This window comes from Rattus norvegicus, chromosome 17 (assembly GCF_021556685.1).
Source record: "Rattus norvegicus strain SHRSP/BbbUtx chromosome 17, alternate assembly SHRSP_T2T, whole genome shotgun sequence".
Classification (NCBI taxonomy): domain Eukaryota; kingdom Metazoa; phylum Chordata; class Mammalia; order Rodentia; family Muridae; genus Rattus; species Rattus norvegicus.
The window spans coordinates 88,075,253-88,102,121 of record NC_141550.1 but is presented as its reverse complement, the minus strand read 5'-3'; the positions used below and the strand labels follow the sequence as shown (position 1 = coordinate 88,102,121).

The 26,869-nt window shown below is 45.3% G+C and overlaps 1 protein-coding gene across 1 annotated transcript; it reads right to left on the bottom strand.

Annotated features, from left to right (window-relative positions):
• Nucleotides 1-21,858: 21,858 nt before the first annotated feature.
• Nucleotides 21,859-26,869, bottom strand: LOC120097883 (uncharacterized). Its single transcript, XM_087591968.1, has 2 exons — nucleotides 26,050-26,869; nucleotides 21,859-25,339 (listed from the first exon to the last, which is right to left on the bottom strand). The coding sequence occupies exons 1-2, from the start codon at nucleotides 26,346-26,348 to the stop codon at nucleotides 24,985-24,987; spliced, it is 654 nt and encodes a 217-aa protein (XP_087448094.1). The 5' UTR covers nucleotides 26,349-26,869; the 3' UTR covers nucleotides 21,859-24,984.

Sequence of the window (26,869 nt, the reverse complement as noted above, 5' to 3'; positions counted from 1 at the left end):
GTCAGAACAAAAGAATAAAGTTATCGTTTTACCTTAGGCAATGAGAAAGTGTGCATGTAATGCTCATCCTCTCCCAGCATCTGTTAAACACTACAAGGAATTTAAACCCATTCGTTAGATTTAGTCTTTATCAGTGGAAGTTTGTGATAAGCGCTGTCATGACGGGCGCTGAACTGCATGAGGCACAGGAACCAGAGTATTTACCCAGCATGTGTGAGGCTGTTACTCTGAGAATGTGGTGGGGGAGGGATCGAGGGAAGGAAGAGAGAGGGAAGGAAGAAAGGAAGGAAGGAAGGGAGGGAGGAAGGAAGAAGGGGAGGAAGGAAGAAATGAAGGAGGGAGGGGGAAGGAAGGGAGGGAAGCAACATGGCTCAGTAGGTAAAGGTGCTTGCCACCAAGCATGGGGACCTGTGTTTGATCCCTGGAACCCACATGGTAGGAGAGAACAAATTCCCCTATATTGTTCTGAGATTGCCACACATGTCCCATGGCTAATGTGTCCCCACACTTGTACCCATAAATAGAATAATAAATAGATCAATCAATCAATAAATGTAATTTTAGCCCCTTTTGAAAAAGAGTAGAACACACACACACACACACAAACTCTTAAATAAGTCCTTTATTCTCGTTGAGCCTTACTGTCCTTCTCAGCGGAGCGGTAGTGGTTGTCCTGGTATCCTCACTGTGATCGGTACTGCAAACTACTTGACGACCTAAAATCTCTCTGTGAGTTATATGGCATTGTTTAAAAAATAGGATGCACTTTTTATCTTTAGAAAAAGCCATCATCATGTTACATTTCTGGAAAGGTACAATGCCTGGAAAGTTACCTTCTGTTAACATTTTTTCATTCAGTCTGGGGAGAGAACCAAGGGCCTTTTGCATGCTAGGCAACCTTTCTTTAAAATATAAATTACTTTGCTTCAACGATGTGTGTGTGTGTGTGTGTGTGTGTGTGTGTGTGTTTGTGTGTGTGTTTCTGTGTAAGCGTGGATGTGTGCATGTGAATACAGGCATATGCTTTTAACCCCAGTACCAGGGAGGTGGAGAAGGAAGGATTTGGGGGGCTCTCTTGTCAGCTTAACAAATTCCAGGCCAATAAAGGACCCAATCACAAAGAAATCAGATGACATGCCCGAGGACGACACCTGAAGTTTGGCCACTGACCTCCAAGTTTATGCACACACATAAGCTCACACATTCACACACTTACACACGCACGTAAAGAAAGATAAATGAGCAAATAAGTTTTAAAAGGAAGATCAACCACCAACAGCTCCCCTTCATATAAACTGTGTTGTGTAACACTCCTAGCTTAGAGGCACGCTAGGCGCAGAGATGGTAAATGCCTTCCCAGAGTTTACACAACTAGAAAGCAGAACCACTAGGGTTTGCACTTAGGATTCAGCCTGTGTTCTCTCTTGAAAACCAATTAAATTTGGTGAGTATTTCCGAATGCTGAGGTGCAGTTACTGTGTGGGACACTAGGGAGCAGGGAGGGGTGGGGCACAGCAGAGCAGTTGGTCTGGAGCCTCCGCTCCTTCCTGAGAGCATGCGCATTCACCACACAGTTCACTTACTAATTGGAAGCCATTGGTGTTCATTTGTTCCTTCAACAGATATCTATTGGGAACATTTATGCCCTGGGCTACAAAACTTCCTGCTTTCCTGTACCTTACATCCAGTGAGGGAAGACAGACAGACAGAGTATACATCAGAAGGTAAGACATGCTCGTATCCAGGGTGTTGATATAGCTGTGCTCTCGGCGCGAGGGCAGACGGTAAGTTAGAAGTCAGCCTAAGTTAAGTAGTGAGAACTGGTCATAAAGCACAATCCATTAAAGCGGGAAGTGACATTTTTAAAAGGCAGAAGGAAAGCGAATGAGCACTTGGGAGAGGGTGGGTATTACAGTATGAATACAAAATGTCCCCCACAGGCTCATTGCTAAACCCTGGCTCGCCAGATGGTGGCGCTACTCTGGGGGGTGCTGAGAACAGGAGGCGATAGGGAGAAGCTGGGGGCAGTGGCCACTGGGAGTCAGTCCTGAGCTACCTCCTCTCGGGCTGCTTCCCATTCCTTGGCCTTTGCTTTCCCCCTGTAAAATGAACGACTCCTTCTCACACAGGCTCCCACCACCATGAAGCCTGTGGATTGGACTGAGACTTCTGAAAACACAGCCAAAGAAAACCTTGCTCTCTCTCGTTTACATCAGACATTCTCCCATTGTTACAAGACAATCTAATGAACACAGTGAGAGCTATGGTTTTTTTTTTTTAAAGTTAGGGAACAGGAGGATGGCTCAGTTGGTAAAAGTGGTCGCTCCTTAGACTGCCAACTATGTCAACTTGATACAGCCTGGAGTCATCAGAGAGGAGGGTGCCTCAGGTGAGACTCCATAAGATCAGGCTGTAAGTAAGCCTGTAGGGCATATTCCTAATTAGTGATTGACGTGGGAGGGCCCAGCCCATTGTGGGCGGTGCCCTCCTTAGGCCGGTGGTCTTGGATGCTCTAAGAAAGCAGGCTGAACGCACCATGAGAAGCAAGCCAGTAAGCAGCACTCCTCCATGGCCTCTGCATCAGCTCCTGCCTCGGGATTCCTGCCCTGACTTCCCTCGGTGGTAGATTGTTACCTGAAAGTGTAAGCTCAAATAAACCCTTTCCTTCCCAGGTTGTTTCAGTCGTAGTTTTTCATCACAGCAATAGGACCATCAACTAAGACACACATCAAGTCTGAATGCCTGCGTCTGATCCCTGGAATTCACATGTAAGGCTAAACGTGAGGCAGAACATCTAATTCCAGCACCCCTCAGTGAAACAGATGGTGGTTCAGGTAGCTTCAGTGTTCAGTGCAACTGAAATAACAAAAGATGTTCCTCAACAAAGTGGTAAGCAAGGACCAACCCTTAAAAGATGCCCTCTGTCCTCTATGTGCATGTACACACACATACACCAACACATACACCAAATCTCACACACACACACACACACACACACACACTCATGTTAATTGAAGACTGACTGACACGGTGACTTTGGACCTAGGACTTGAAGCTATGAACACGTCTGTAGAAAGTACTTTTGTTGTTGTTGTTGTTGGGTTTTTTTGTTTGTTCTGTTCTGTTTTGTTTTGTTTGCTGAGACAGGATGACCTGTGCAATCCTAGCTGCCCTGGAACTCACTTTTTATTTATTTATTTTATATATGTGAGTACACTGTAGCTGTCTTCAGACACACCAGAAGAGGGCATCAGGTCTTATTACAGATGGTTGTGAGCCACCATGTGGTTGCTGGGATTTGAACTCAGGACCTCTGGGAGAGCATATTCTAGGGGAGGCTGAATGGAGGAGAGTTTTAAGGGAGCACCTGGCTGTTATATTTCACATAGACAGGAGACGAGTGTCGGGGAAGGAGAGAAATAAAGCAGAGAAACCAGTCGGGAGAGGTCAGAATCTGGAGAGAGCTGCCAGCTCTGTGATAGAGGCAGTTGAGGATTTGAAAGCGAAGCCAGTATGACTCCTGCAGTTTAGTTAGAGGTGTGGGAAGGAAAAGAGAAAGCCATGGTTTATACTGACTTAAAAAACAAAAACCAGAGCTTTTCAGAAGGATGGAGTTGCTAGTTGTTGATGTGGAAGGCAGTGGGAGTCGCGGTCATTATTTAAGCAAATTATCAGAAGTTCTACTCAGGATACATTAAATTTGGTACCTATTAGACACTCATGCAAGAGGCATATGGGACTGAAGTTCAAGGGGGAATCTGAGTTGAAGATAGGAAATTCGGACTTGTTGACTTAAAGACATTTCTTGGCCAGGCATAGGTGGCACACACCTTTAATCCCAGCATTCAGGAGGCAGAGGCAGGTGGATCTCTGGCCAGCCTGGTCTACAAAGCCAGTCCAGGACAGTTACACAGAGAACCCTGTTTCAACAACGATGACGACGACAACGATGACGTTTTCTTTCTTAAAGTAAAGGTATTTATATATATATGAGAACAATATAGAAAAGAAGCAGACACCAAGACCAAGATCTGGAGCATATCAACAGAGGAGCTCATCAAGGAAAGAGCCCAAGAAGAGCATAGAAGGCAACACTGCTATTCTGGGAGAGCGTCTGAGGTACGTTCCCACTGCTGTGACCAGATGCCGGACATAAGGGCAGAGAACTTTAGTGTGCCTCAGTTTTAAAGGATGTTACCCTTGGTCTGTGGCTCTGGGTATGTGGTGGGGACATCGTGGCAGTGGATGTGTGTGATAAGGCTGGTTGCTTATTTCATGGCTAACCAGGAAGTAGAGAACACGAAAGGAAGTAGCCACGCCCCTGATCCCAGGTTGCTTCCGGTATCCTTTATCTCGGTCCAACCACCTCAGCGTCTAGACGTCCTAAACTGGGGTCACCCTCTGGGGACCAGGCAAGCATGGAGATGATGAACCATCAGTGGCTTCTGACTGCACAAAGATCTCGTGTCGTCTGTAAGCTGGAACGATCCCTCTCCCCAGGCAGTATTATGCTTGGTGTGATCTGCACAAAGTATTCTTTTGACAAGTTAGAGCCCGTTCGACATCATGCTCGGGTGCTATTAAATATTTAGATAACCAGTTACAGAGCTAACTGACCTTTGGGGCATGTCTTTGTAGCCTGTTCTAGAATGTCAAGTGTTTTGTCTTTTAATGATTTTGTTTAAATGTTGCTCGTGAGTATGCAAATTAAGGTCTCAGCCCGATTAATTAGATATTGATGTTAAGTAAATATGCTTGAGAAGGAAGCGCACTTGGTCAGTTTCAGTGAGGAGCGGGCTGATCCTTGGGGTTACAGGAGGTCTTTAATGCAGGAGTAATGGCCGCCAAGGGAAATGCTGGTGAATGGTAAGAGTTGTCGGTTCTCTTTGCATTGAGGTTTTCCAGCTAATTGACCTCATTACTTGCCACATTAAAGGAGATTAAGTGTGTCAACACTCACTGCATTATAGAAGATTTGCAGCAGAAGTATGGCTAGCCTCATCCAAGCGTAGTTTCCACAGAATAAGATGGGGAAGAGGCAAAAGGAGAAAAGGAAGGAGACGGTGAGGTCTCCAGTGCCAGGGCTGCCACCAGCACCAGGGGCGACTCCAGCACCGGGGCTGCCTATGGACAGAGGCTTGGGAGGAGGAAATGCCAGAGCCAGGAGCCAGGAAGCCACACCAGGGTTTCAGTTCTTCATGTTTACCCTCTGCTAGACAAATTTCATTTCTACTGCCCCACCCCACATCATGGTAACCTTATGACTCCGTCTTCCCTGGAAAATTCTTGGATTTCATTACCTGCAATATTCCAGCTACAAATATCCTTCTCTTCGCTGCCAGACACCAAGTGCGGTCATCTTCGCCACTGCTCCCGCCCCCGAATCTCCTCTATCTTATCTCCCTGTGGGAACCCCAGATTTTACTCAGATCACTGAAGAAACATCGTTTTGGGTGGATTTTCTCACTAGTCCTCCTGACCAGGCATAGACTTTAAGGTATGTAAAACAGAAAAGAAAACCTCTCTTCCATGAAACCCACCCCATCCACACCCCTGAAGGAAGACTTCATACCTCTTGCTTTTGTGTCAATAACATTTTTTAAAAATCTAACGAGCTGGGCAGTGGTGGCGCACACCTTTAATTCCAGCTCTTGGGAGGTAGAGGCAGGGGGATGTCTGAGTTGGAGCCCAGCCTTGTCTACAGAGTGAGTTCTAGCACAGCCAGGGCTACACAGAAAAACCCTGCCTCAAAATAAATAAATAAATAAATAAATAAATAAATGTAATAAAAATATCTAATAAATATCCCTTAACATTTCCATATTCTATTATTTCGTAAGCTCTCTGGACCCATAAATTGGATGTCTATGTTTGATTGCTTTAATTCAAGCATTTTGCAAACAAAAGGTAATCCATCTATACACACGAATGTATTATCATTATTATTATTATTATTATTATTATTATTATTTTGGCTGAATTGTGCAAGTAATTTCTTCTCACCTCTTTTGGAGTCCTGCCAAAGTCGTTGACTTCCTGGTTTTATTTTTTTCACGTGAGCATTCACTTGAGCAACAATAACACGGTGGAACCTCGAGGTTCTGGCTCTGTTTTCTGTCTCTTCGCCGTTACTATTGCCCTGTCAGGATTACATAGTCAATTATATTTTCACTTAAGTCACTGAGGAAAGCTGCTTCTTAAGTGTTCTCTCAGAGGCTGGGGGCATGGCTCAGCAGTGAAGACTGCACAACGAAGCCTGAGTCCTGGTCCCCCGCATGCACAGACAGTCCTGTGTGCGCATGCGCTGTGACCCAGGGTGCTGGGTGGTGGAGACAGGAGACTCGCAGAGGTCCCATCATTGGCTGGCCCACTTGGAAAACAATTTGTGTTCCAGGATCAGTGAGAGTTCCTGTCTCCACTCAAGGGACTAAAATGTCACATAATGAAGCAGGGTCTACCCCATGTTCGCCTTTGTCTTCTGCACAAGTGCTTGTGGACATGTGTGCCTGAAGACACATACACATACACACACACACACACACACACACACACATACACACACATACACACACATACACACATACACACATACACACATACACACATACACACATACACACATACACACATACACACACATACACATACACATACATACACACATACACACGATTTTAAAAATTAAGATATATATACACATACACGCACAAAGTAAACAAAATAAATACATACATACAAATTTTTAAAGGAAAATACATACATACTCACAAGTTAAAATATATATACACAAATTAACCCTAACCCTAGATCCAAATTTTAAAAGGAAAATACATGCGTACTTGCACATATATGACACAAATTTTAGAGATGAAATATATATACATAAACACACATAAATTAAATACATACAAAATTTAAAAAGAAAATGCATATATACACACAAGTTAAATATATATATACACAAATTAAAAAATAAATGCATAGATACAAATTTTAAAAGGTAAATACATACATATCCACGCACATGTACATGCATGAGACAGAGCTCTGCTCTGGTGCCCCATCCTTCCTCCACAGTGACAAAGAAGGCAACAGGCACGGAAGGCAGCTGCAGTGTTTGTCGCCAACATTTACATAAGAGCCATGCACGTGAAAAGACTTAAACCGATGACAGACAGCGCTGCCAGGTGAGGAGAAAGCCATGCCCAGAAGGCAAAGGTGATTCAGGCTTCAGGCAGCCACATCCTGCTGCAGGGGGTGCAGACAGTGGCTGCTGCTTTACCCTCCCTCTTTGCCCAGCCTGACTTCACTTCTGTAAGGACACGGGCTACCATTAGCGAAATTGCATGGTTCTCTAGCTGTCGAGCCAGTCGGAAACCGGAGTACATAAGCGTTTGTCTCATGATGCACAGTCAGAAGCAAGGGTTTGGCTCAGTGGTGGGGCACTTGCTTAGCATGTAAGTAGAACCATCCTTGGAATAAAGGGGAAAACGTAAGCCTCGTGGTCTTACGATCAGTAAATGTCTCAAGTAACAATCCCCATGCTTACAAACATTATTTTCCAAATCAATCCCTCTAAGCACAGTTGCTGACCCCAGTCTGCCCGCCCTCTGTCAGCCCTGAGCTTGTCCCACAGGAGTCTGAATCAGCCTTAGAGGAGTCCCTTACCATTTCAGCAGATCATGAAGTACCAGGGAGAGCAGCCCCTTGTCGCCGTATATTTTCCAGCTTCTCTTTTGGGTTCTTGTACCTACCGTCCTTCCAACCCCTGTTCCACTCTAGTCCCTCCCCCACCCCCACCCACCACACAGCAGTAGGGAGGAAAAGCTAGAGGAGAAAGGGGGCATAGAGTCTTTAGATTACTTCCTGCTGGTTAGTGGTGTAGGCTCCTGGGGGCAAGGTCAACCAGCAATCCAGCGACACAGAAAGCGGCCGCATGGGGGAGCAACAGCTGCCCCCGCCCTCTCAGGGGTTCCTCCATTTTATACCCTCTCCAGAGCCCACAGAATTAAACCATCAGCAGCTGGCAAAAATCACCCTCGTCCCAGAGCATGAGACAGTCATAGTTAAACGATGTGGACAAACTGGAGCGGCCCCAACTCCCACACCTGGGATTAAAACAAAAACATACTCGCAAAACATATCTGTGGGTGTTTTTTTGTTTGTTTTGTTTTGTTTTTTAAGAAACCAAAATTCTCATTATGACCCTTCTTGGCTTCCTAACTTCCTCACGATAGGAAACCAAAGGCATGATTCTGGGTGCCAAGACTCTTGCTTGTGCCTCTAGCTGTCTGATTGCTCCTCTTGTCTGGAGACTGGCAAACCCTTGAAGACCGGCCTCTCTCATCTCCGTCTGGGAGCCTTCCCTCACTTGCGCGACTGTGGCTCCCCACCTTACACTGCCTTCAGATTGCCCACCTACCATTCTGTCTCCACCATGGAGCATATTGGGTGGGCCTATGCCCAGACTCACCGTCGTGACCCTCACACAGCGCAGAGGAGGCTTTAGACACAGCTGTGCTACATGAATCGCAAGCAGAACGCCTAAGGAACACCAACCCTTTGAAACCAGTTCCAAAACTAACTTGTGGCAGTAGTTTTGGGATGTTTAGAAGCAATGCACTCACGGACATAGTCTGTGTCCTTATGTCTCTCGTGCCCCCTAATATTAATATTCAATTTGAAATGCCCATGGGTGTTAAGTGTGACGTCGTGGTCCTGAGGAGCTATGAGATGTTTGTTCTTCGTTTTAAGGTTCATTTTTTTTTTAACTTCTGTATGTATACTTGTGTGCATGTGTTGGTGTGTACAGCAGTGTATAGGTGCTGGGGAGACCAGAGGATCCCCTTTGGGGTGAACTTTCAGGCTATTTTGAGCCTCCCAGCATGGGTACTGGGACCCAAGCTCAGAGTTTCTGTGATCGTAATACAAACTCCAACCCCGAGTCACAGCCTTGGCCTCCAGATGTTTGCTCTTAGCTAAAAGGTTATACTGCATCTTAATCTTTCTCTAATTAGCCAATAACTTACTATTACCAATCGACAAGTTTGAGCCATGAATTCTAAAACCAAAAGAGGAATTCTCCTTTCTTCTCCCTACGGGTGGAGGCTGATCTTGAATTATCTGTCCTTCTGCCTCAGCCTCCCAAAGGCCAGGATTAGGGGCTGGCACAACACACGTGGCAATTATGAAACTTGATATCTGAGAACCTTGTACGCACTTTCCCACTCCAAAACTTTACGTAGCACCCAGAACGCAGAATGCAGTGGGCTGACCTCTGACCTCTGACCTGCAAGGTCACAATTATTCCAGGCTGATGATACAAATTAACAAATTATGTAATTTGATTCTTTCATAATGATGACAGGAGTTTGGGCTCAGTCTTATCTTTCCTAGGAAAAGAAAATACCTTCCTTATGTCAATGAATGGTACAGTTACCTTTAACTTGCGGAAGCTTTGCAAGCGTATTTTGGCTGAGTAAATGGGCTGGGAATGTAGCTCAGCGGCAGAGTGCGTTTCTCGCTTGCCAAAGGCCTGGGCTCCATGTCTAGCACAAGAGACAGTTGTATGAAACTTGCCTTAGTGTTTATGCTGTGGATTTTGATTTTGTCATTCTCCTTATTGTGATTATATATGTTTTACCAAAAGGACTCCTAACTCTCTGAGATGTACATTAAGTAACACACAAGGATGCTTTCATATTTAAGATAATAAACTTCGGAGCCAGAGAGCTGATTCGGTGATTCTCGGCACTCGTACGGTGCCTCGCAACCCTTTGTAACTCCAGTGCCACGGGATCTGCTGCCCTCTCCTGGCTTCTGCAGGCACTGCACACATGTAGTACGCACGTACATGCGGGCAATACTGCAACATGCATAAAATTAAAATACTGATAATAGGGTCGGAGAGACGGCTCGGTGGTCAGGAGCATTTGGTGCTCTTGCAGAGGATCTGGGTTCCGTTCCCAGCACTCATGTGGTTCACAGTCCTCTGAAAGCACAGTTCCCAGGACTCCATGCCCTCCTCTGGCTTTCCAGGGCACCAGACTTGTACACAGTACATGGACATACATACATGCAGGCAAAAGACTCACACAAAAATAAAATTAATATATAAAAAGTTAAAGAATAATAAAAACATTTAATAGCATAGCAGTGAAAAGCCCGGAGAACGAAAAGTACCAGTTCCAGAAGGAAACTGAAGGAAATATTTAGCGAATTGCTACCCTGCTTGCTAAAAAACTCCCACCCACCAATATTTTCCAACTTAGCACAGAGATTTACAGCAATGCAAATACATTTCCTTATATTGGCATTTGCTCTCACAAAGCCTTTCTCACCAACAATTCAACGTACCTGCTTTTATTATCCAATATAATAAGCTGTCAAAATCAATACTTCAAAAAAAAAATATCCCCGTTTCAGACAAAAGTAGATTGTTAGGTCTTTCTTAATAGTAAAAATCTGAATGTCTCTCAGGCAACCCTCATTTCTAAGTCCAAGTTAATTTTGTGTATCCGCTGAATTTCCAAGAGAAAGAGCTTTCTTGGCTCTCTCTCTCTCTCTCTCTCTCTCTCTCTCTCTCTCTCTCTCTCTCCCTCTCTCTCCCTCTCTCTCTCTCTCTCTCTCTCCCTCTCTCTCCCTCTCTCTCCCTCTCTCTCCCTTTATTTTTGTTGTTGCAGAGAGAGACCATATCCTTGTAAATAATTTTCAATGGATCAATAATGGCACACAGTAGGCATTTGGTTCATGTCAAAACTTTCAAGGAGTCTGTTTTTTAAATTTCACCAAGGGGTTGGGGTTTTAGCTCAGTGGTAGAGCGCTTGCTAGGCCCTGGGTTCGGTTCCCAGCTCTGAAAAAAAAGAAAAAAAAATTTTCACCAAATGGCCTCTGGGAATTGGACTCAAATCATCAGTCTTAGAACCAACCCTCTTTGCTAAGGCACGTCACTGGACCAAAGCATTTTGTTTTTTGAGATTGGTTTGTGTTTCGCTCAGGGTTATAGGATATAATAACCCTGTTGAGCCAATCTGCCACTCAAGAAGGGCCTACGGAACATCCATCATCCCTTCCCCTCTGCTTATGGTTCTGTCGCATGGGTAGAAATGATGGCTGCACATATATACATCTTCCCGTGAAGACATTATACTTTAGTTACTTAATTGGAGACATGCCTTAAATGATATTTCATTAAATCGTGAAACTTTTAAACGAAATTAAGAAAAAATATAAATTCTAAATACGATGGAAGAAAAGGAGCAACTGCCAGGCGACCGAGGCCTTGGGTAAAGTGAGAAGTGAGGGCGGACTGTTTCCTGAGCGGCTCTGAGCCAAATGTCTTCTCAGGAGGAAGAGAGTGAGCGGTAACCATAGCAGCAGCCCGTGGGGCCCGTAGTGCTAACCCTACTGGCATTGAGGCTTTGCCTTGGGAGTAATGGGAGGCACCTCTGGACAGAGGGAGGGATTCCCCCAGAATAAGGCGGAAGAATCCAGAATGCGCACAGAAGGGACCAGCAGCCAACTGCAGACTCTGAAGCAGGAGCGTCATGGGGACTATGGTTCATTTCCACAAAGGTTCGCGATTTCCTTATCCATTATCCTAGTAGAATTCCGTCTACATGCACGGAGAACAGAGTCATGTGGAATGCTTCATAACACTTTGTATAGCTGACATATATCATGTTAAACCTCGTGTTCCAGCGCTGGAGAGGCAGAAGCAGGAGGGTGAGGAGTTCGACGCCAGGCTAGACTACAGGTGAGCCTGCCAAAGACACAAACAACAAAGTTACAGTAAATCTGGACACACTTCCCACTGATGAGCAAAAGGATATCCTTAAAGTGCATTATTATTTTGTTTGAGATAGGGTCTTCATAGTCTGACTTTGAAAGTGTATGTGTATGTGTGTGTGTGTGTGTCTGTATGTCTGTGTGTGTGTCTGTGTGTATGTCTGTGTGTGTGTCTGTGTGTGTGTCTGTGTGTGTGTCTGTGTGTGTGTCTGTGTGTGTCTGTGTGTGTGTCTGTGTGTGTGTGTCTGTGTGTGTGTCTGTGTGTGTGTGTCTGTGTGTGTGTCTGTGTGTGTGTTTGTGTGTGTCTGTGTGTGTGTCTGTGTGTGTGTGTCTGTGTGTATGTCTGTGTGTGTGTCTGTGTGTGTGTGTCTGTGTGTGTGTGTCTGTGTGTGTGTCTGTGTGTGTGTGTCTGTGTGTGTCTGTGTGTGTGTGTCTGTGTGTGTGTCTGTGTGTGTGTGTGTGTCTGTGTGTGTGTGTGTGTCTGTGTGTCTGTGTGTGTGTGTCTGTGTGTCTCTGTGTGTGTCTGTGTGTCTGCCTCCATCCCACTCAAAATCTGTGGCAACCCTGGTGGAAAGTCTAAAGTGGAGATTCTGATCTGGTAATGTGTAAAACATTAAGTTTTTCCTCCCATTGTTCACTTACTTCCCAGAAAGAATGAGTCTGAGACTAAGTCTCCTATGTCCTGACTCTTTCCCAGAATTCCCTCCAGATGCCCCACCTCCTATTTCCTGCCACAGCTCATTGGCCATAAGCTTTTTTAATGACAAGTGATGCTTCTCAGAGATTCTCGCTACAGGAGTGACCTAATTATTCTGCTTTCTTCACCTCCCATGTGCTGAGATCACAGGCATGTGACACCACTCCTAGTTTATGGGGTGCTGGGGATGGAACTCATGACTTTGTGCGTGCTAGGCAGGCATTCTACCAACTGAGCTATATTCTCAACCCAATCTTTACTTCGATAACTAGTGTATCGATAGTTTTTCGACATGGGATTAACTGGCTTTACTTAATCCTTTCCTCTGCTAACATACTTTGCCATACTACCTGTTTCCAAAAGGAGAATCAGGACAAAGGAAGGAAGAGGAGAAAGAACAGGATCCAAGTAAGATTCACACCATGTTTAACCAAGATCTACTTTCAGGAAGGGAGCCATCCATTAGCCTCAAACTTACTTAGATGTCAAGCAGAGAATGAAAACATTGCCACAATCCCCAGCATCCAGGTTACTCAGATGACTCTCACTGCTATCTATCAATATCCTGCTGGTGGAGACGTCCTGCAGTTTGAGGTGCTGAGAAAAGAATTCTCTTGTTGTAAGCATCACTCCCCAGCCAAGAATTCTGGAAAGCACTTTATTGTGGTTACTTACCATTGCGTGGCAGTCCTTACTGAAACACCTGGAGCCCCAGGCCCAAAACTGGCAGACTTAACCAGATGATTGAAGTCACATCACCAGGAAGGGAGTGATCAAAGAAGCACCCGTTTAATCACCACAGAATGACCCTACCTCACATGACACCAACAGAGCGAACTGTTGTACCTGCCTCTCTCCTGACACCTCTGTATTTTCTAACTGCAAGGGAGTCTGAGAAATACTGTTACCTTTTCTGCCTCAGATGGACAGGAACACATGCTAAAAAGTTAGGAGAGGCACCACATACACAGCCTACCATATCACCTCAGGAATGTCAGTTGTTTGGATATTGAGTGGTGTAAGCACAGGGCTGGGCCCAGCTCTTTTTGATAAGTTATGTCTCCGGTAATGCTTTCCTGAGGAATGAACAGGTAAAACTTTGAAGGGAACCATCCTTTCTTACCCTTTCTCCTCTCTGGAGAACAGATAACATACCTGACAACTAAGCAGCCATCTGGAGGCTGTGGTGTAACACATGTGACAATGGAGCCAGCTCATTAGTGATGATAAGAAACAGTGATGGAGCCTAGGTTCCCAGGGGCATCTCTGAGCTATTCAGGAGGCCCAGACTGCTGCCCTTCAGGTTTCTCTTTTAACAGGGAAACAACTTTCTCTTTGTGAAAAGTTTACTTTGGGGCTGGAGAGATGGCTCAGTGGTTAAGAGCACTGACTGCTCTTCCAGAGGTCCTGAGTTCAATTCCCAGCAACCACATGGTGGCTCACAACCATCTGTAATGGGATCTGATGCCCTCTTCTGGTGTGTCTGAACAGCTACAGTGTGCTTATATATAATAAATATTTTTTTAAAAAAAAGTTTACTTTGGTTCTCTGTTAATCACTGCCAGGTATATTCCTAATACAGGATCCGTTATAGTGTCCGGTCTAGGGGAGGGGGAAAAAGAAACTCCAGGACTCGATGATGATTCTCTGCCTGGGAGGATGAAGGGATGTGGGAAATCAGAGGTGGCGGCTGGCTTTGCGGTTAGGAACAGCTGATAGGAGTCGATAATCTTTCCCATTTGTTAACTATGGGAAAACCGTCACTCCCTGCAGCAGAAGAGCCTACGAAAGCCAAAAAGAAAAGAAAAAAAAATCTAAGTTTTGTTCCGTCGACACCTGTTTCCCATTGAGGCTTAGGGGAAAATTAAGTTAAACTCACATTTAATATTGCCGAAACAGATCAGAAGTATCTCGTCTACTTTGAACGTTGCATCTGGAGCACATGAGAGCCCCTCAAAGCCCCCTCTTCCACCAGAGCGCAGGTGTACAAAGCTTAAGACTCGCATCCTTCCTGCTTTCTATTGCTCACAGGGCTAGAACACACATAGGTTCATATACGTATGAATATATCAACGTCTTCAATCAGCAAATAACGCTGCACAGCTGGATCAAATAAACGTTCCATAGCAGGCCTTTTTTTTTTCCTTTTTAAAGGATGTATTTTCTAAAAATATCTATCGTGTGTGCATAAATGTAGTAGGTGTGTAAAGACAGGGAATGAAAGGGAAGGTTACTCTAGATGTTCAATTCAACCATACGTTGGCGGTTGGCATCCCTCGATGACCCTCAGAGGCCATGTTCCAAAGACTTGGCTTGTGGCACAACTTGTAAGTGGTGGGGCCTGGCTGGAGAAAATTAAAGCATTGGTGGTGTGCCCTTGAAGAGGATACTAGGACCCCCCCCCCCAGCCCAAACTTCTCCTTACTTCTTCTTTGTCATGGGCCCAAAGCAATATACCGAGCTGGCCATGCGCTGAAACCTTTAACACCATGAACCAGAATAAGTCTTCTTCCTTTTAACTTGATTGTGTCCAGTCTTTTGTCACAGTACTTGAAAGTTGGCTAACACCACCATTACTTTCAACCACACCACCTCTGATGAGCACAGCTACGTCTCAAGAACCACAAACTGACACATTTCCAGAAAGTGCAACCTTAGGAACAAGGACTCCCTTCACCCCATGTTCCAGTCCCAGCAGAAAGGCTAGCATACTCATAGGCTATCATGAGCCGGCATGGAAGAGGGAATAGAAACTCAGAAGCCTCTCACCCTGTAATAGAAAATCTTAAGTGAATTATACAGTAGAAGGTAAAGCTCGGAAGCTGTGAGGTAGGGATGTTGTAAGAGAGACCAGGTAAGCACTGAGAGAAAAACTGCAGTTGCTGGCTTGATCACAGAGATCAGTGCACCATCGCCAATGGGGAGATGCTTCCCCTCCCCCAACTTCCTCACTCTTTGGAGGCAGAAAGGGAAAGCCTGAACTATAGCAATGTCTGAAAGCACCTTTAAAGCTAATACCAGAGGTAGCCAGGGAGTAAACAACTCTGGACAAGGCTCACAGGGCACAGCCTGAGGCAGTCTAGGCTCTCCCTCACACCTCAAACAACTCAGTCCCGAGCTGTTCTCTGCCTCCACATTGGAAACAGTTCCTCAATACAGTAACACATAGTAACACATTCTGCCATGTTTTACACTATAAGTAACCAATTATAGCACTTCTATGTATATACCCAACCAAAGCAAGCATTTAGGGAGCATGGAACATGGGACATCTCTAAGACAAAATCCAAATCCCAGTTAGAATACAAGATGGTACAGTGGGTAAAGGTGCTTGCCCCATGGGGTCAATCCCCGAAACCTAATGCCCCAAACCTATATGCTTTTAGGGTTTCTATTGCTGTGACGAGACACCAGGACTACAGCAACTCATAAAACATAATAATAATAACAAAACCATTTAATGGGGGCTGGCTTACAGGCTCAGAGGACCAGTCCCTTATCTTTACAGCAGGAAGCATGGCAGCACACAGACAGACATGGTCCCGGAGAAGGAGCTGAGACTTCTACACCTTTGATCTGAAGGCAGCAGAAGGAGACGGAGAGCCACACTAGGGGTAGCTTGAGTATATGAGACCTCAAAGCCAGCTCCCACAGTGACGACATTTCTCCACCATGGCCACACCTTACTGTTGGTATCAGGGACAGCTCTGGCCTCCAGCAGTGACTCACTTGGTCACCTGCACACCCGTTGCCATGGCAACGGCCACATTCCCAGCATACATTTGGTTCAGCTCCCACCTTCACCTGGGAGCAGTTACATCATAGTTCACATAACAGGCAGACCCTTTCTGCCCCCTTCCTCTTCTCTTTTCTCTCTTCTTTTTCTCTTCTCCCTCTCTTGCCCCCTACCCCTTGTCTCTGTCATCTCAGTAAATCTCTTCCACTTGGGATCTTGTTGGCCTGGTGTGGTTTGTCCGGACTTGAGCCTTAATTTCTATCCCAACACTTACTAATACCTCTCCCTAAGGTCCAAGCATTCAAACACATGAGTCTATGGAAGCCATGCCTATTCAGATCACCACACTATATAAAGGAGGAATAGAACCAACTTCACAAAGTTGACCTCTGACCTCCACTGCACTGTGGCACTCCTCTCTTTCTCTCTCTCTCTCTCTCTCTCTCTCTCTCTCTCTCTCTCTCTCTCTTACACACACACACACAGACACAGACACACACAGACACACAGACACACACACACACACACACACACACACACACACACACACACACACACACACACACGGCATCTCAGAGGGCCACCAGTGCTCCAGAGCCTTCCCCTCCCTCCCCCTCTCAAGTCCCCTTAGTCAGTGGGTCTGCTTCGGCACTGAGCAAATGTGCTTTATAACATTTATAACTATTTGATCACACTGTGAGCAAACTCCAGGAAATGTGGTAACATGGAGTCCCAAGTCACTCAGGTTCAGTCACACATGTTGAGATATGCACACTTTGTACATCATGGAGAGTGCTTCAACTTAAATAGAGAAGACTCTACACCAGGAAACTGTCACCTGGGTGCTGAGGAAAACCTCTAAACTTGCAAAAGGAGACTTCTCCCTCCCACAGGTCTCTGCTGGCCAGGTACCCAGCTCTCCGGTCAAGTAAAGCAGTTCTTCGAAGGATTTCGAATTTGCATTTAAAACAAAAGGTGTCAGTTCCCCTCCCCCACCAGTGGATCTGCAAGGAGAAATAGATTGGGGCTGCTAAAGAAACAGCCTGCATTTTCTTTTCTCCCCTCCCACCCCCCTGGAAGACAGCTGCACAGCTCTTCCAAATTCTACTGCCTCTGTCCATCTGATGCTTTCCTAATCCTTCCGATCTCCTTCCAAAGCAAATCGAACACATCTGAATCCCTCCCATAAATTATATGTGAGCACAGCTACCAAAGCGAAGAAAAACAAAACACCATGCGTGCTCTTTTGTTTGCCAAGTTCAGGAGAGTCTGAGCCATCCCTGACTTACAGCTGCCTTCAGGAGCCCTGCTTGTCCTTGGTAAGAGGTGGAGGAATGTATGAGACACAGTGGTCATGGTCGGGCAAGAGGGAGTGGTACCTAGGAAGCAGCTTGTCCTGCCATCCTACTAACCCTGGGGACCCACATGATGAGAGGGGAGAGTAGACCCCTGAGAGTTGGCCTCTGTCCTGGACATGCTCTGTAGTAAGCACATGAATACTGGTTTCCTGGGTTTTGTTTTGTTTCATTTTTCAGTTTCAGATGTATAGATATTTTGCCTGCATGTATGTCTGTACACCACGTATGCCTGGTGCCAGTGTTGGATCCTCTGGAAGTGGAGTTGCGAGCCACCACGTGGATGCAGGGAATCGAACCCTGGTCTTCCGGAAGTGCTCTTAACCACTGAGCCATCTGGCCAGCCTGTTTAACCTTAACTTGCAAGATGCTTCTGAAGACAAGCTTTTCCTCGTCTCTTTTTTGACCTTCACCCTCTTCCCCCAAGCAACCCTAAACATTTCTACTCTATCGTGACCAGTAGGCAGACAACCTTGTGACTCACAACGCTATCACAGGCCCCTCCCCCCTACGTGTAGCCATTTATCTGTTGTCAGCTCCTTGTTGACAGTCCTTGAACACCTTGTGTGTCTAAGCCCGCGTGTTTCCTAATCGGAATCTTTTAACCTGCACTCAGTCTGTGGTATCACCTTTGCCTAGTTGCTCGAGTTGGAAACCTAGACATTTTTGCTATGACTTGGGTGTGTCCCCAGAAAGCCACGTACCATTCTGCTCCATGCCTGCCCACCATGCTTTCGGAAGATGGTTGTAGTTAAGAGGCTCGGCCTGGTGGAAAGTCTCAGATGGAGACTTTCATCCTGGGAAGGATGAGATGCCCACCGTAAGGCCTTCTTCCCCCGCCCACTGCTACCAGGGTGTGCTCCTTGCCAAGGCACAAAGGCATCAAGACCAGACGAGTATATGCTGAGACCTCCAAAACTGTGAACCCGGTCTAGCCTTCCCTGCTCTTAAATAGTTTCAGGTATTTTGTCACAGTAATGGAAAGCTGACACACTTGTCCCTCTCTTTGAAATTCCTACCTCCCATCCATTGACAACTTCTGGAAGTTCCACGCCAAAACACGCCCTGTCTTCCCGTGTTTCTCATCTCCTCGGCTTCTACATCACTTCACGTTCTCAGTCCAGACCCTGAAATCTGCTTCACTTCCAACTACCATAAACATTTCAAATGGTTCGTGGTAAAGGTTTTACAAAAGTGTCACAGGAAAAAATTATTTACAGAAAAGTGCAAATACACACTCTGGTGCTATTTCACAACCCAAACCCATCTGCATACTCAGCCCCTCAATCAAAACACATAAATTAGTTTTGCCCGTTTTCTAACATGCAACCGGCATAGCCAGTTTTGCAAGGAAATAAATTATGGCACAGCTGCCTGACCCTCTCAAAGGCTTCCTTTACATTTAGGCGGAAACATTGCTGTGGTTCTATGAATCAGAGCAGTGTTTGGCCTCTGCATCTGTCCCCAAGTTCATATCTTGCCATTTCCCATCTGATTATAGTCTAGACTCCTTGGTCTTTTTTCCCCAACTTTTAATTATTACATTCTTAAATTCATTACCATTTATTTATTTGTGTGGTATGTGTACGTATGCGCACGCGTGCATTCATCACAGTCTCAGTGGTTGACTGTCTTAAGGCTCCTCTCCCTGTAAAATGTCATAGCAACTGCATCATTCTATAGGCCTCCCGGAGAGCTGTGCATGGGCCACCTGGCATACCCAGCACAGCAGCTGACTAATGCACACCCTTACGTCTCAGAGCACACACTTAGGAAAACAAGTTTGACAATACCCTCCCTGTAAGCCTGACAGGAGAAGTGAATGGGGTAATACACATTTTAGAGAATGGACTTCAAAAGTGTAAGTGTAGCCTCCATGTTCTATATCTAAGTTGAGTGTGTCTGGATGCGTCTGGTAAGAGGGCCGGGCCAGATCAAACCTCCAAGGAAGTAAAAGGCTGAGGAGGGGAATTTGGCCCTGCCACCGATGCATGCGTTTATGTCAGAATCCTTTGGAGAAGTAGATCTGTATCAGTAAAAACTTTGGTCTGTGCCACAGAAACAACATTAAATTAAACTCCAACCTTTATCATATAGTCTGTATATAAAAAACCCTAGGGTCAGATCCCTCTTATTGGATTATTGGCAAGCTTCAAAGATATGCTGTGATTCAGCAAAAGATACCACAGGTCCAGACCACTGTCCCGGAGTAGAGGATCCAGTGCTGATAAAGAGAACCACAGTGTTCCTTGCAGTTTATAAACTCAAAGACAAGACAAGGCCAAGGATGCTGGGATCTTGCTTGAGGCCATCCTATTATTCGAATTCCACCACCTGAAGTTCTAGGCTGAGGATGACTATGCCGTCTGTCATCCTGGGGTGGCCCAGTACATAGATATCACAGCCCAGTCTTTGTGTTTCCTTTCAACTAAGGATGGACTAATTAGTCAAGTTCCCAGAAGAACCTGGTCAGTCTTTGGCAACCAACCCTGGAGAGATGTTCCTGGACGATTTAATTAACCTAGGTAATGGAAGCTGGGGCCCAACGGTGGAGGACTGCAACAGTGTTGCTCTGCTGGTCTGTGCTGTCGAAACCTTGTAGCTAACTACGCTGGCACTCTGGTGTCCAGCAGGGACAGAAGAGGGAAACAGCCAAGACCCTATCTTCAAAAAGGATCAGGTAGTCAGGTGGTGGTCAGGTTTCCGGAAGCAGTAGCACTGGGATAGGCTTCTGTATGATAGTAGACTGTGTATTTGCTTAAATGGGCAGACAGCAAGAAGCAAATCTGTTTGTGCATACTCAGTCAGACATGTGGAAGGGAAAAAGAAAACCTGCAGCCACAAAATAAGAACCCAGGGTCATGTCATCAGTCATCAGATCAGGGTGCAGAAGCTCATAGGCTATTTAAACAAACAAACAAACAAACAAACAAAAAACCCAACCAGGAAGCAGATAGCCAGGAAGAAACCGTTAGGAATCTCAGATTGCCTGAAACCCCCATTTCATCAGGGCCTAGGGTACAAGTTAAACCATCAGCATAAACCAGCTTCCAAAATCAGCAAAACATCTACATGTCTTGTAAATTGATGCACCACTGGGAAAGGGGCTCCAGTGGTCTGAAAATTAACATATCTTTGATTACAGATAACTTACAGGGTTGCAGAGAATAAAAATCAATTATGAATGATAAATTAACCAGAGACTATATCTTTTTCGGGGGGGGGTGTCAAATTGAACAATTAGTTGATATTATTTATTTAGTAACTGAGAACAAAGGACACATATAAGTTGTACACTGTGACATTAGCTTTTTTTTAACCAACAATTCATTTTTCACTTAAATACATGAACATAAATGTAATTACTGATCCTCCATTAATCTTCATTTGTTTGGAATTAGCCTGAAAGTGATGATTGCTTTTAGGAGCGTTTCTTGAATGACTTGAAACAAGCTCCTTAGAGGAGAAAACGTCTGAGTCTGGTGGGTTTCGTCAGAATAGCCAAACTATTACACGTTCAACTGAGGAATTTCCACACAACGTGGAAATATGTTACTAACAAAACCAAGGTGGAAACACTGAGGTGGACTCTAAAATGATTTAAGAGGTGGCGCTTAGCTGTGATATTTATTCATATCATTTGCATAAAACTGAAATGTAGCATTAATATGGTTAATTTGATTCCTGTAGACAGATAAGTTATCTGGTTGCCAAACACACAACCAAACTAATATTTCACTTTTTATTTAATGATCTATTTTACATTTAAGTTTCTGCCTGAAATCTTTAATTGATTCATTTTTTCCCATTATTCTTTGTGCTAACATCTTTATTGCCCATAAAAAAAGAAACTGCACCAAATGGGCTGATTATAGATCACTTAAGTGTTAATGACACTTCAATATTAACGCAACATTATCTGGTGAGTTGATTTTACTGTGCAAAATGGTAAATAAATTCTATGGCCTCTCTTGCTCAACAATTCAGTCCCTCGTCTGTGGCACCACCCACTGCTTCCCTCTCTCTTCTCCCATTCATGTTAAGGACTCCATGCCTGCACGAGTTCTGTCCACCCTCTTTCCACCCACAGTTGCTGGGACACTCAATGATATAACAGAGTAAGAGCTTTCTCCCGAAAGTCTGAAGTTCACCTCCCTTCACACCTTCAAATAATACAGTTACTGCAGGCTACTGCTCTCGAATTTACTGATCCTACTCATGGCAGTGGCAGAGAATTCTAAGCTAAGCTTCTAGAACTTTCTTTTTCTTTTTCTTTTTTTGTTATCCGAACTCCTCCTCATATCTGTTTCATTTGCATACTTCTGTAACTGTAAGAACTGACATGGTATAAGGCACGACAGAACTATAGTAATTGGTGTTCAATATTCTAAATAAGAGTTCCAATTGCAATTTCAAGATGCCATTTCAAAGGGTTCATTTCATATCACGTAACTCATAGGGATGATGATGACCTCTTATAATTGTGTGTGTTTAACCAGGTTGCTCTGTTTTAAAAGTAGGCAATTATCAATCCCTCGTTGGGGAAACAATTACGAAAGGGAGCAAAAACTACCTAGAAAACAATTGGAGAGCTGTCTGTGCTCAGTGCAGAACAACAGTCAAATGCTACATTCATTCCTCTTCTCCATAGGCTAGGGTTTCAGGACAGCAATTGCCAAGAGCTCTGTGAGGAAACAATGTTGCTGTGCTAGCTCTGTGTCTACCATCTATGGCGTAGCACATCTTCTCACAGAGCACAAAGTTGACTTGGGAAACTGAGCTGTCGTTGTGTTTGGATTTAGTGACTTCTTATTCACAACACCCAAAGTCTATGCTTAAAAAGGAGTCGGTTCAGAAGGTTTGTGTTCTAATGAAGAGAATTTAAAATAACACATGACAACGTATGGAAACCACTGTGACAGTTCCCCAGCTTTTACAAACGCTGCATCTATGGCTTGAAAACTTTGCCATTCAGCAACATGACCAGGATATTTTCATGTAATTTTCTGTAAACTTTTCACTCATATCATTTAAGATCAATAATGGGTTATGGGTAATTATTTTGATGACATGAAAAAAATAACATTTTGGCTGACTAATAATCTTTTCCTTTAAAAATGTTTAGGTCTTTAAGCAACCTTATTTTTGCTGAAGCATTGAATTAAACATATCACAATTTTATGTGAAAATAAAAATTGCTTACAAGCAAGCATGTAAGCAAACATTATAAAGTCACTTCAGTGCCTCCCGCTCCTGCCCCACCACCTCTGTTGCAAATGGTTTTCCCTTAGAATATTTTGTGTCCTATTCAGCTCTCCTAAAGCAAGAAACAAGTATGAGTGTTGAGAGATTACCATTTCTCAATTCCCAGTTAACATGAAGAGTTACAGTGATTAGTTTCCTATATAACAGAAAATATTTTGAAGATATTCAGTGCCCGGGTGCTACTAGATCTCAAATTTTCTATATGTGCGATAAATGAGTATGAGTGTCACAGTTTTAGTTGTAAAACTGTTAACATCCCTCTATGGTATTAATTTCTCATAAAGCAAGAATCAGCAAGGAAGGTGAGAAAGGGGGATGAGAATATCTCAATTCATTTAAACCGTTTGGTAGCATTTGCTGTGAGCAGCAGGCACAACCAGGAGATTTAATAAAGTGGTAGACTGGGAGAGGCTGCCTGAGAGCAAAGTTACATTAGCAAGACTTTGTTACATGGAATGCCTGAATTATTCTCTGTGCTGATACATGAGCATATCTGCCCTTTAAGGAAATGTACTTCAAAGTATCAAGAGTGTAGAGACTTGAAATTTGAAGTCTACAGGCTGTAAGCAAGGGCCCTTTAAAATACACTTAGCACTGGACATGTCAGTGGTCAAAGCAGTTATGACTTGCAAAGCTAACAAAGCAGTTAATTGTAAAGAAATGTCTTCCGTGTAGGTAACATTGCAGCATGAAGTTTTTGAATGACATATAGACCAACAGATAGTGTTAAGTACAAAAATCACACCCCTTTGTAAAGAGTATTTTATGACTATCACATGCTGGGCATTTGTGAATTCACGTTTTTGCATTCCTAAAAGTTACCTTGCTCAAAATTTGTTCTGATGGCAAAACCTAGTTGTCCAAATGGATTTTGAAAAGATGTAAGGGCTCTATTTAAGATTCTACTTCACTGAATTCTGGGACAGAGATCATATGCTTTCTTTTACATGGTAAACCTATCAGATAAAGACTCTTTCTTGTGTACTAGTTAGCAATACTTAACACATTAAGTGTTAGGAATAGCATGCATAAATGTGATGGTTTTGTTTTACATTGAATGTTGATCAGAACCTGCCTCCTGACAAGAAACCCTTTTTTCTCATAAGAATCCAATAAATGTTTTGCAATGGTTTTAAAGACAAAGTAGGCCTCAGGATCTAATCAATTAGATTCAGCGACCAGATTCAACAGTGGCTAGACGATCAACACAACTTCCAACTTCTACTTTAGAAGGTTATCCCTAGAAGGGAGGCAGCAACTTACTTTAAGCCTCAATCCTGTATTTATACCTCACAAAGCACTCTCTTCTGGATGGCTTTAGGAATTTAATTTTTACAAAACTCTTGACTAAATAGACATGGCGAAGTCAGGAAATAAAGAGGGGAGCACGAAAGATTGCTTAAGAACTTCCAAGAAGTAAAAAACATGAGCACAAACCGGGAGTCTAAAATGTCGACTATTGTCAAAGCCACAAACGTCTACACTGTGATGAATTCTTTAATGTCAAAAATTTTACAGCCTTAAAAAAACAAAAACAAAAACAAAAAAGACCACTTCCAGCAACAGAAGCTAGTCTGATTTCTGTGCAGGCCTTTCAGCTTGCCCAGGTTTTCAGTTCTGAATTCTGTGGACTATCTCCAAGTCAGCACAGAGCTATTTCATTTTGAAATTTGGTTTTAACATTTCACAAAAACACAGGGAAGGAATGTCCTGAAACCAACGGGTCCGCACCAAGGGAGCTGAGCCCCCTGAGGCTTCTCTTGCTGCCTCTAGAAATTTGCAGTTTGCACTTTAATGCAACGTTTCAAACAGAATTTTTTTAAATCTATATTTCCTGCCTGGGAAAGAGACTTTTTTTTTTTAATCTTAACTCTTTGAAAGTAGAAACATAGATCTGTGAAAGAAGAACTGTTCAATGTAACAGAAAAGTTTCAAAAGTCAAAATCGGGTTAAGAGTGAGGAGATACCCGCTACAGTACCCGAAGCCAGCTGCCGGTTTGAGGGAGCCACTGTGCGCATCCTGGACTTGGAGGTGCCAAGTTTGGGGTGTGTTTGTGCTCGGGTCTGAAATGACCGCGGGTGGGTGACAGGCACCATTGGCCTCGGGAAGTGTGACCGACACTGTTCTGTGTTGGTAGAGATGGTCAGGAAAGGAGGACAAACAGCCTGAAGAAGTTTTCTTTCAGGCGCAAAGTCAGGACGGAGCCCACCGAACTGCCCCGGGCGATGCGGTGATCGTGAGTGGCTCTTGCTGTGGTCCTGAGGGAGCGGTCGCCTTCTCCCCTCCAGCATGAGTCCTTCCCACCCGCCCGGGACGAAGCCCGAGGCCCCGGCCTGGTCCACAACGTGGATCGCGGCCGGCGCGGGGCTCTGGCCTCAGGGTTCTCCGGCTTTGAGTGTCGCGGCCCGCTGGCTCCCCGAAAGAGGGAGGACGCCAGGCGCCCTGGGCCTTTCTTAGCTCCAGCGAGGATGGGGTTTGGAGGAAAGGACAGTGCTGGCCTTGAAAAGAGGAGAGATTTGTGAAGAAGACGTGAGTGAGTTTCAGGGTGACACCATGTCAGAGAGACATAGGGCGAGACGCGAGGCGGACGTGGCTTCTATCTGGGGGTGTCTCCAGTTATCCCAAGAATCACCCTGGGGAGCTTTGACACCTCGGACGTAGGGAGTGAACCACAAGCCTCGAGGTCCGGGCAGCGGGCTCGACAGTCGACCCTGGGTACAGAGTACAGGGTGTCTGGGAGGACAGCGACTAGGGTAGAGGCTGGCTTGCTGTGCGCAGGAGGAGGAGGAGGTGGCTGGCCGCCCGCCCTAGGTGGAATCGGGGAGGGGAGAGGCCCGAAGTCTCTTCCCAGAAGGCTAGATCTTGGGACGCCTTATCCTCTGCTAGCACCCATCTCTTTAAGAGCGTCCTTCCTCTTTCTTTGACCAATCCAGTAACGCCCCCTTCCTGCCCTAGCGCCTACCACTCACAGGTCAACGTCAAGGACGTGTGCTCCGAGGGGTGCCGCTCCCGAGGGCCACTTGCAGCCAGACTCCGCACCCCTCAGCTCTGTAGGCAGGGACAGGCCGGGAAGGTCCCCCAGCTAGCCCTGCAGTCCTGCAAGGCCCGTATGAGAAGGGCCTCCAGCTAGGTCCTGTCCCCTGCAGCCCTGCGAGGGTAGAAACAGGCACTGGGGTTGCCAGCTGCAGCCTGCACCCTACAAACCTACCAGGCAGAGACAGGCACGGTGGCCCCCAGCTGGGCCCTGCACACTGCAGCCCTGCAAGGAAGGTATAGATGGCACGAGGGTCCCCAACTGCCACCAAGTCCTCGGCCCGAGCCGCAGAAACCCGCTGGCACAGGTTCCCAGCCGCCCAAGGGAAAAACCAACCACGATGAAGGGCTGCGAGAATATGGCGCTGCTGGAAATGGAGCCTGGACCCCCGGAGTAGCCGGGTCCCAGCGCCGCCTTGGCCTCCTCATCTTCCTTTCAAGGAGCTTGCGATTCCTTGGTTCTCCTTCTCGCATCCTTTAACTCGCCGACCCTGGACCGTTTTTATCCTACCCTCCCTTCCCGTGCCTCCCTCCTTCCTGTCCCTCTCGGTTCCTCTTTCTCCATTTTGTGTCTGTGGCCGGCGCGTGCCTTCCCTGCTGCTTGCTGGGCTCACAGGCGGGCCATGCTCCCCCCCACCCCCCGTTGTCTTTCTGTCTGTCGTTCTGTCTGCCTTTCTTTATTTTCTTTATTTCCTTTCTTTTATTTCCTTTTCCTTCCTTCTTTCTTTCTTTCTTTCTTTCTTTCTTTCTTTCTTCCTTCCTTCCTTCCTTCCTTTCTTTCTTTCTTTCTTGGCTCTTGAGTGTGGGGTAGAAGGGACGTGCAGGTGCGAGCCTAGGTTGTCAGAGTCCAGGGCGACGAGCCGGTGACCACAGAATCCACTGTGGGCCCAGCTCCCCAGCAGCGGAGACGACTTCGTGGGAAAAGTTGCTGTCGTCTTCTGCTGCGACAAAACTAGCTTATGGCTCCCGCCAACGTTCTCAGTCACAGTCTGTCT

Bases quoted from the DNA above. Each gene is read 5' to 3' on its own strand.
- LOC120097883 (XM_087591968.1), bottom strand. From the start codon at position 26,348: ATGCGAGAAGGAGAACCAAGGAATCGCAAGCTCCTTGAAAGGAAGATG. The intron at 25,340-26,049 runs GTAGGTTTGTAG...CCTCTTTTCAAG, and splicing joins ACCGTGCCTGTCTCTGCCTG to GCCAGCACTGTCCTTTCCTC.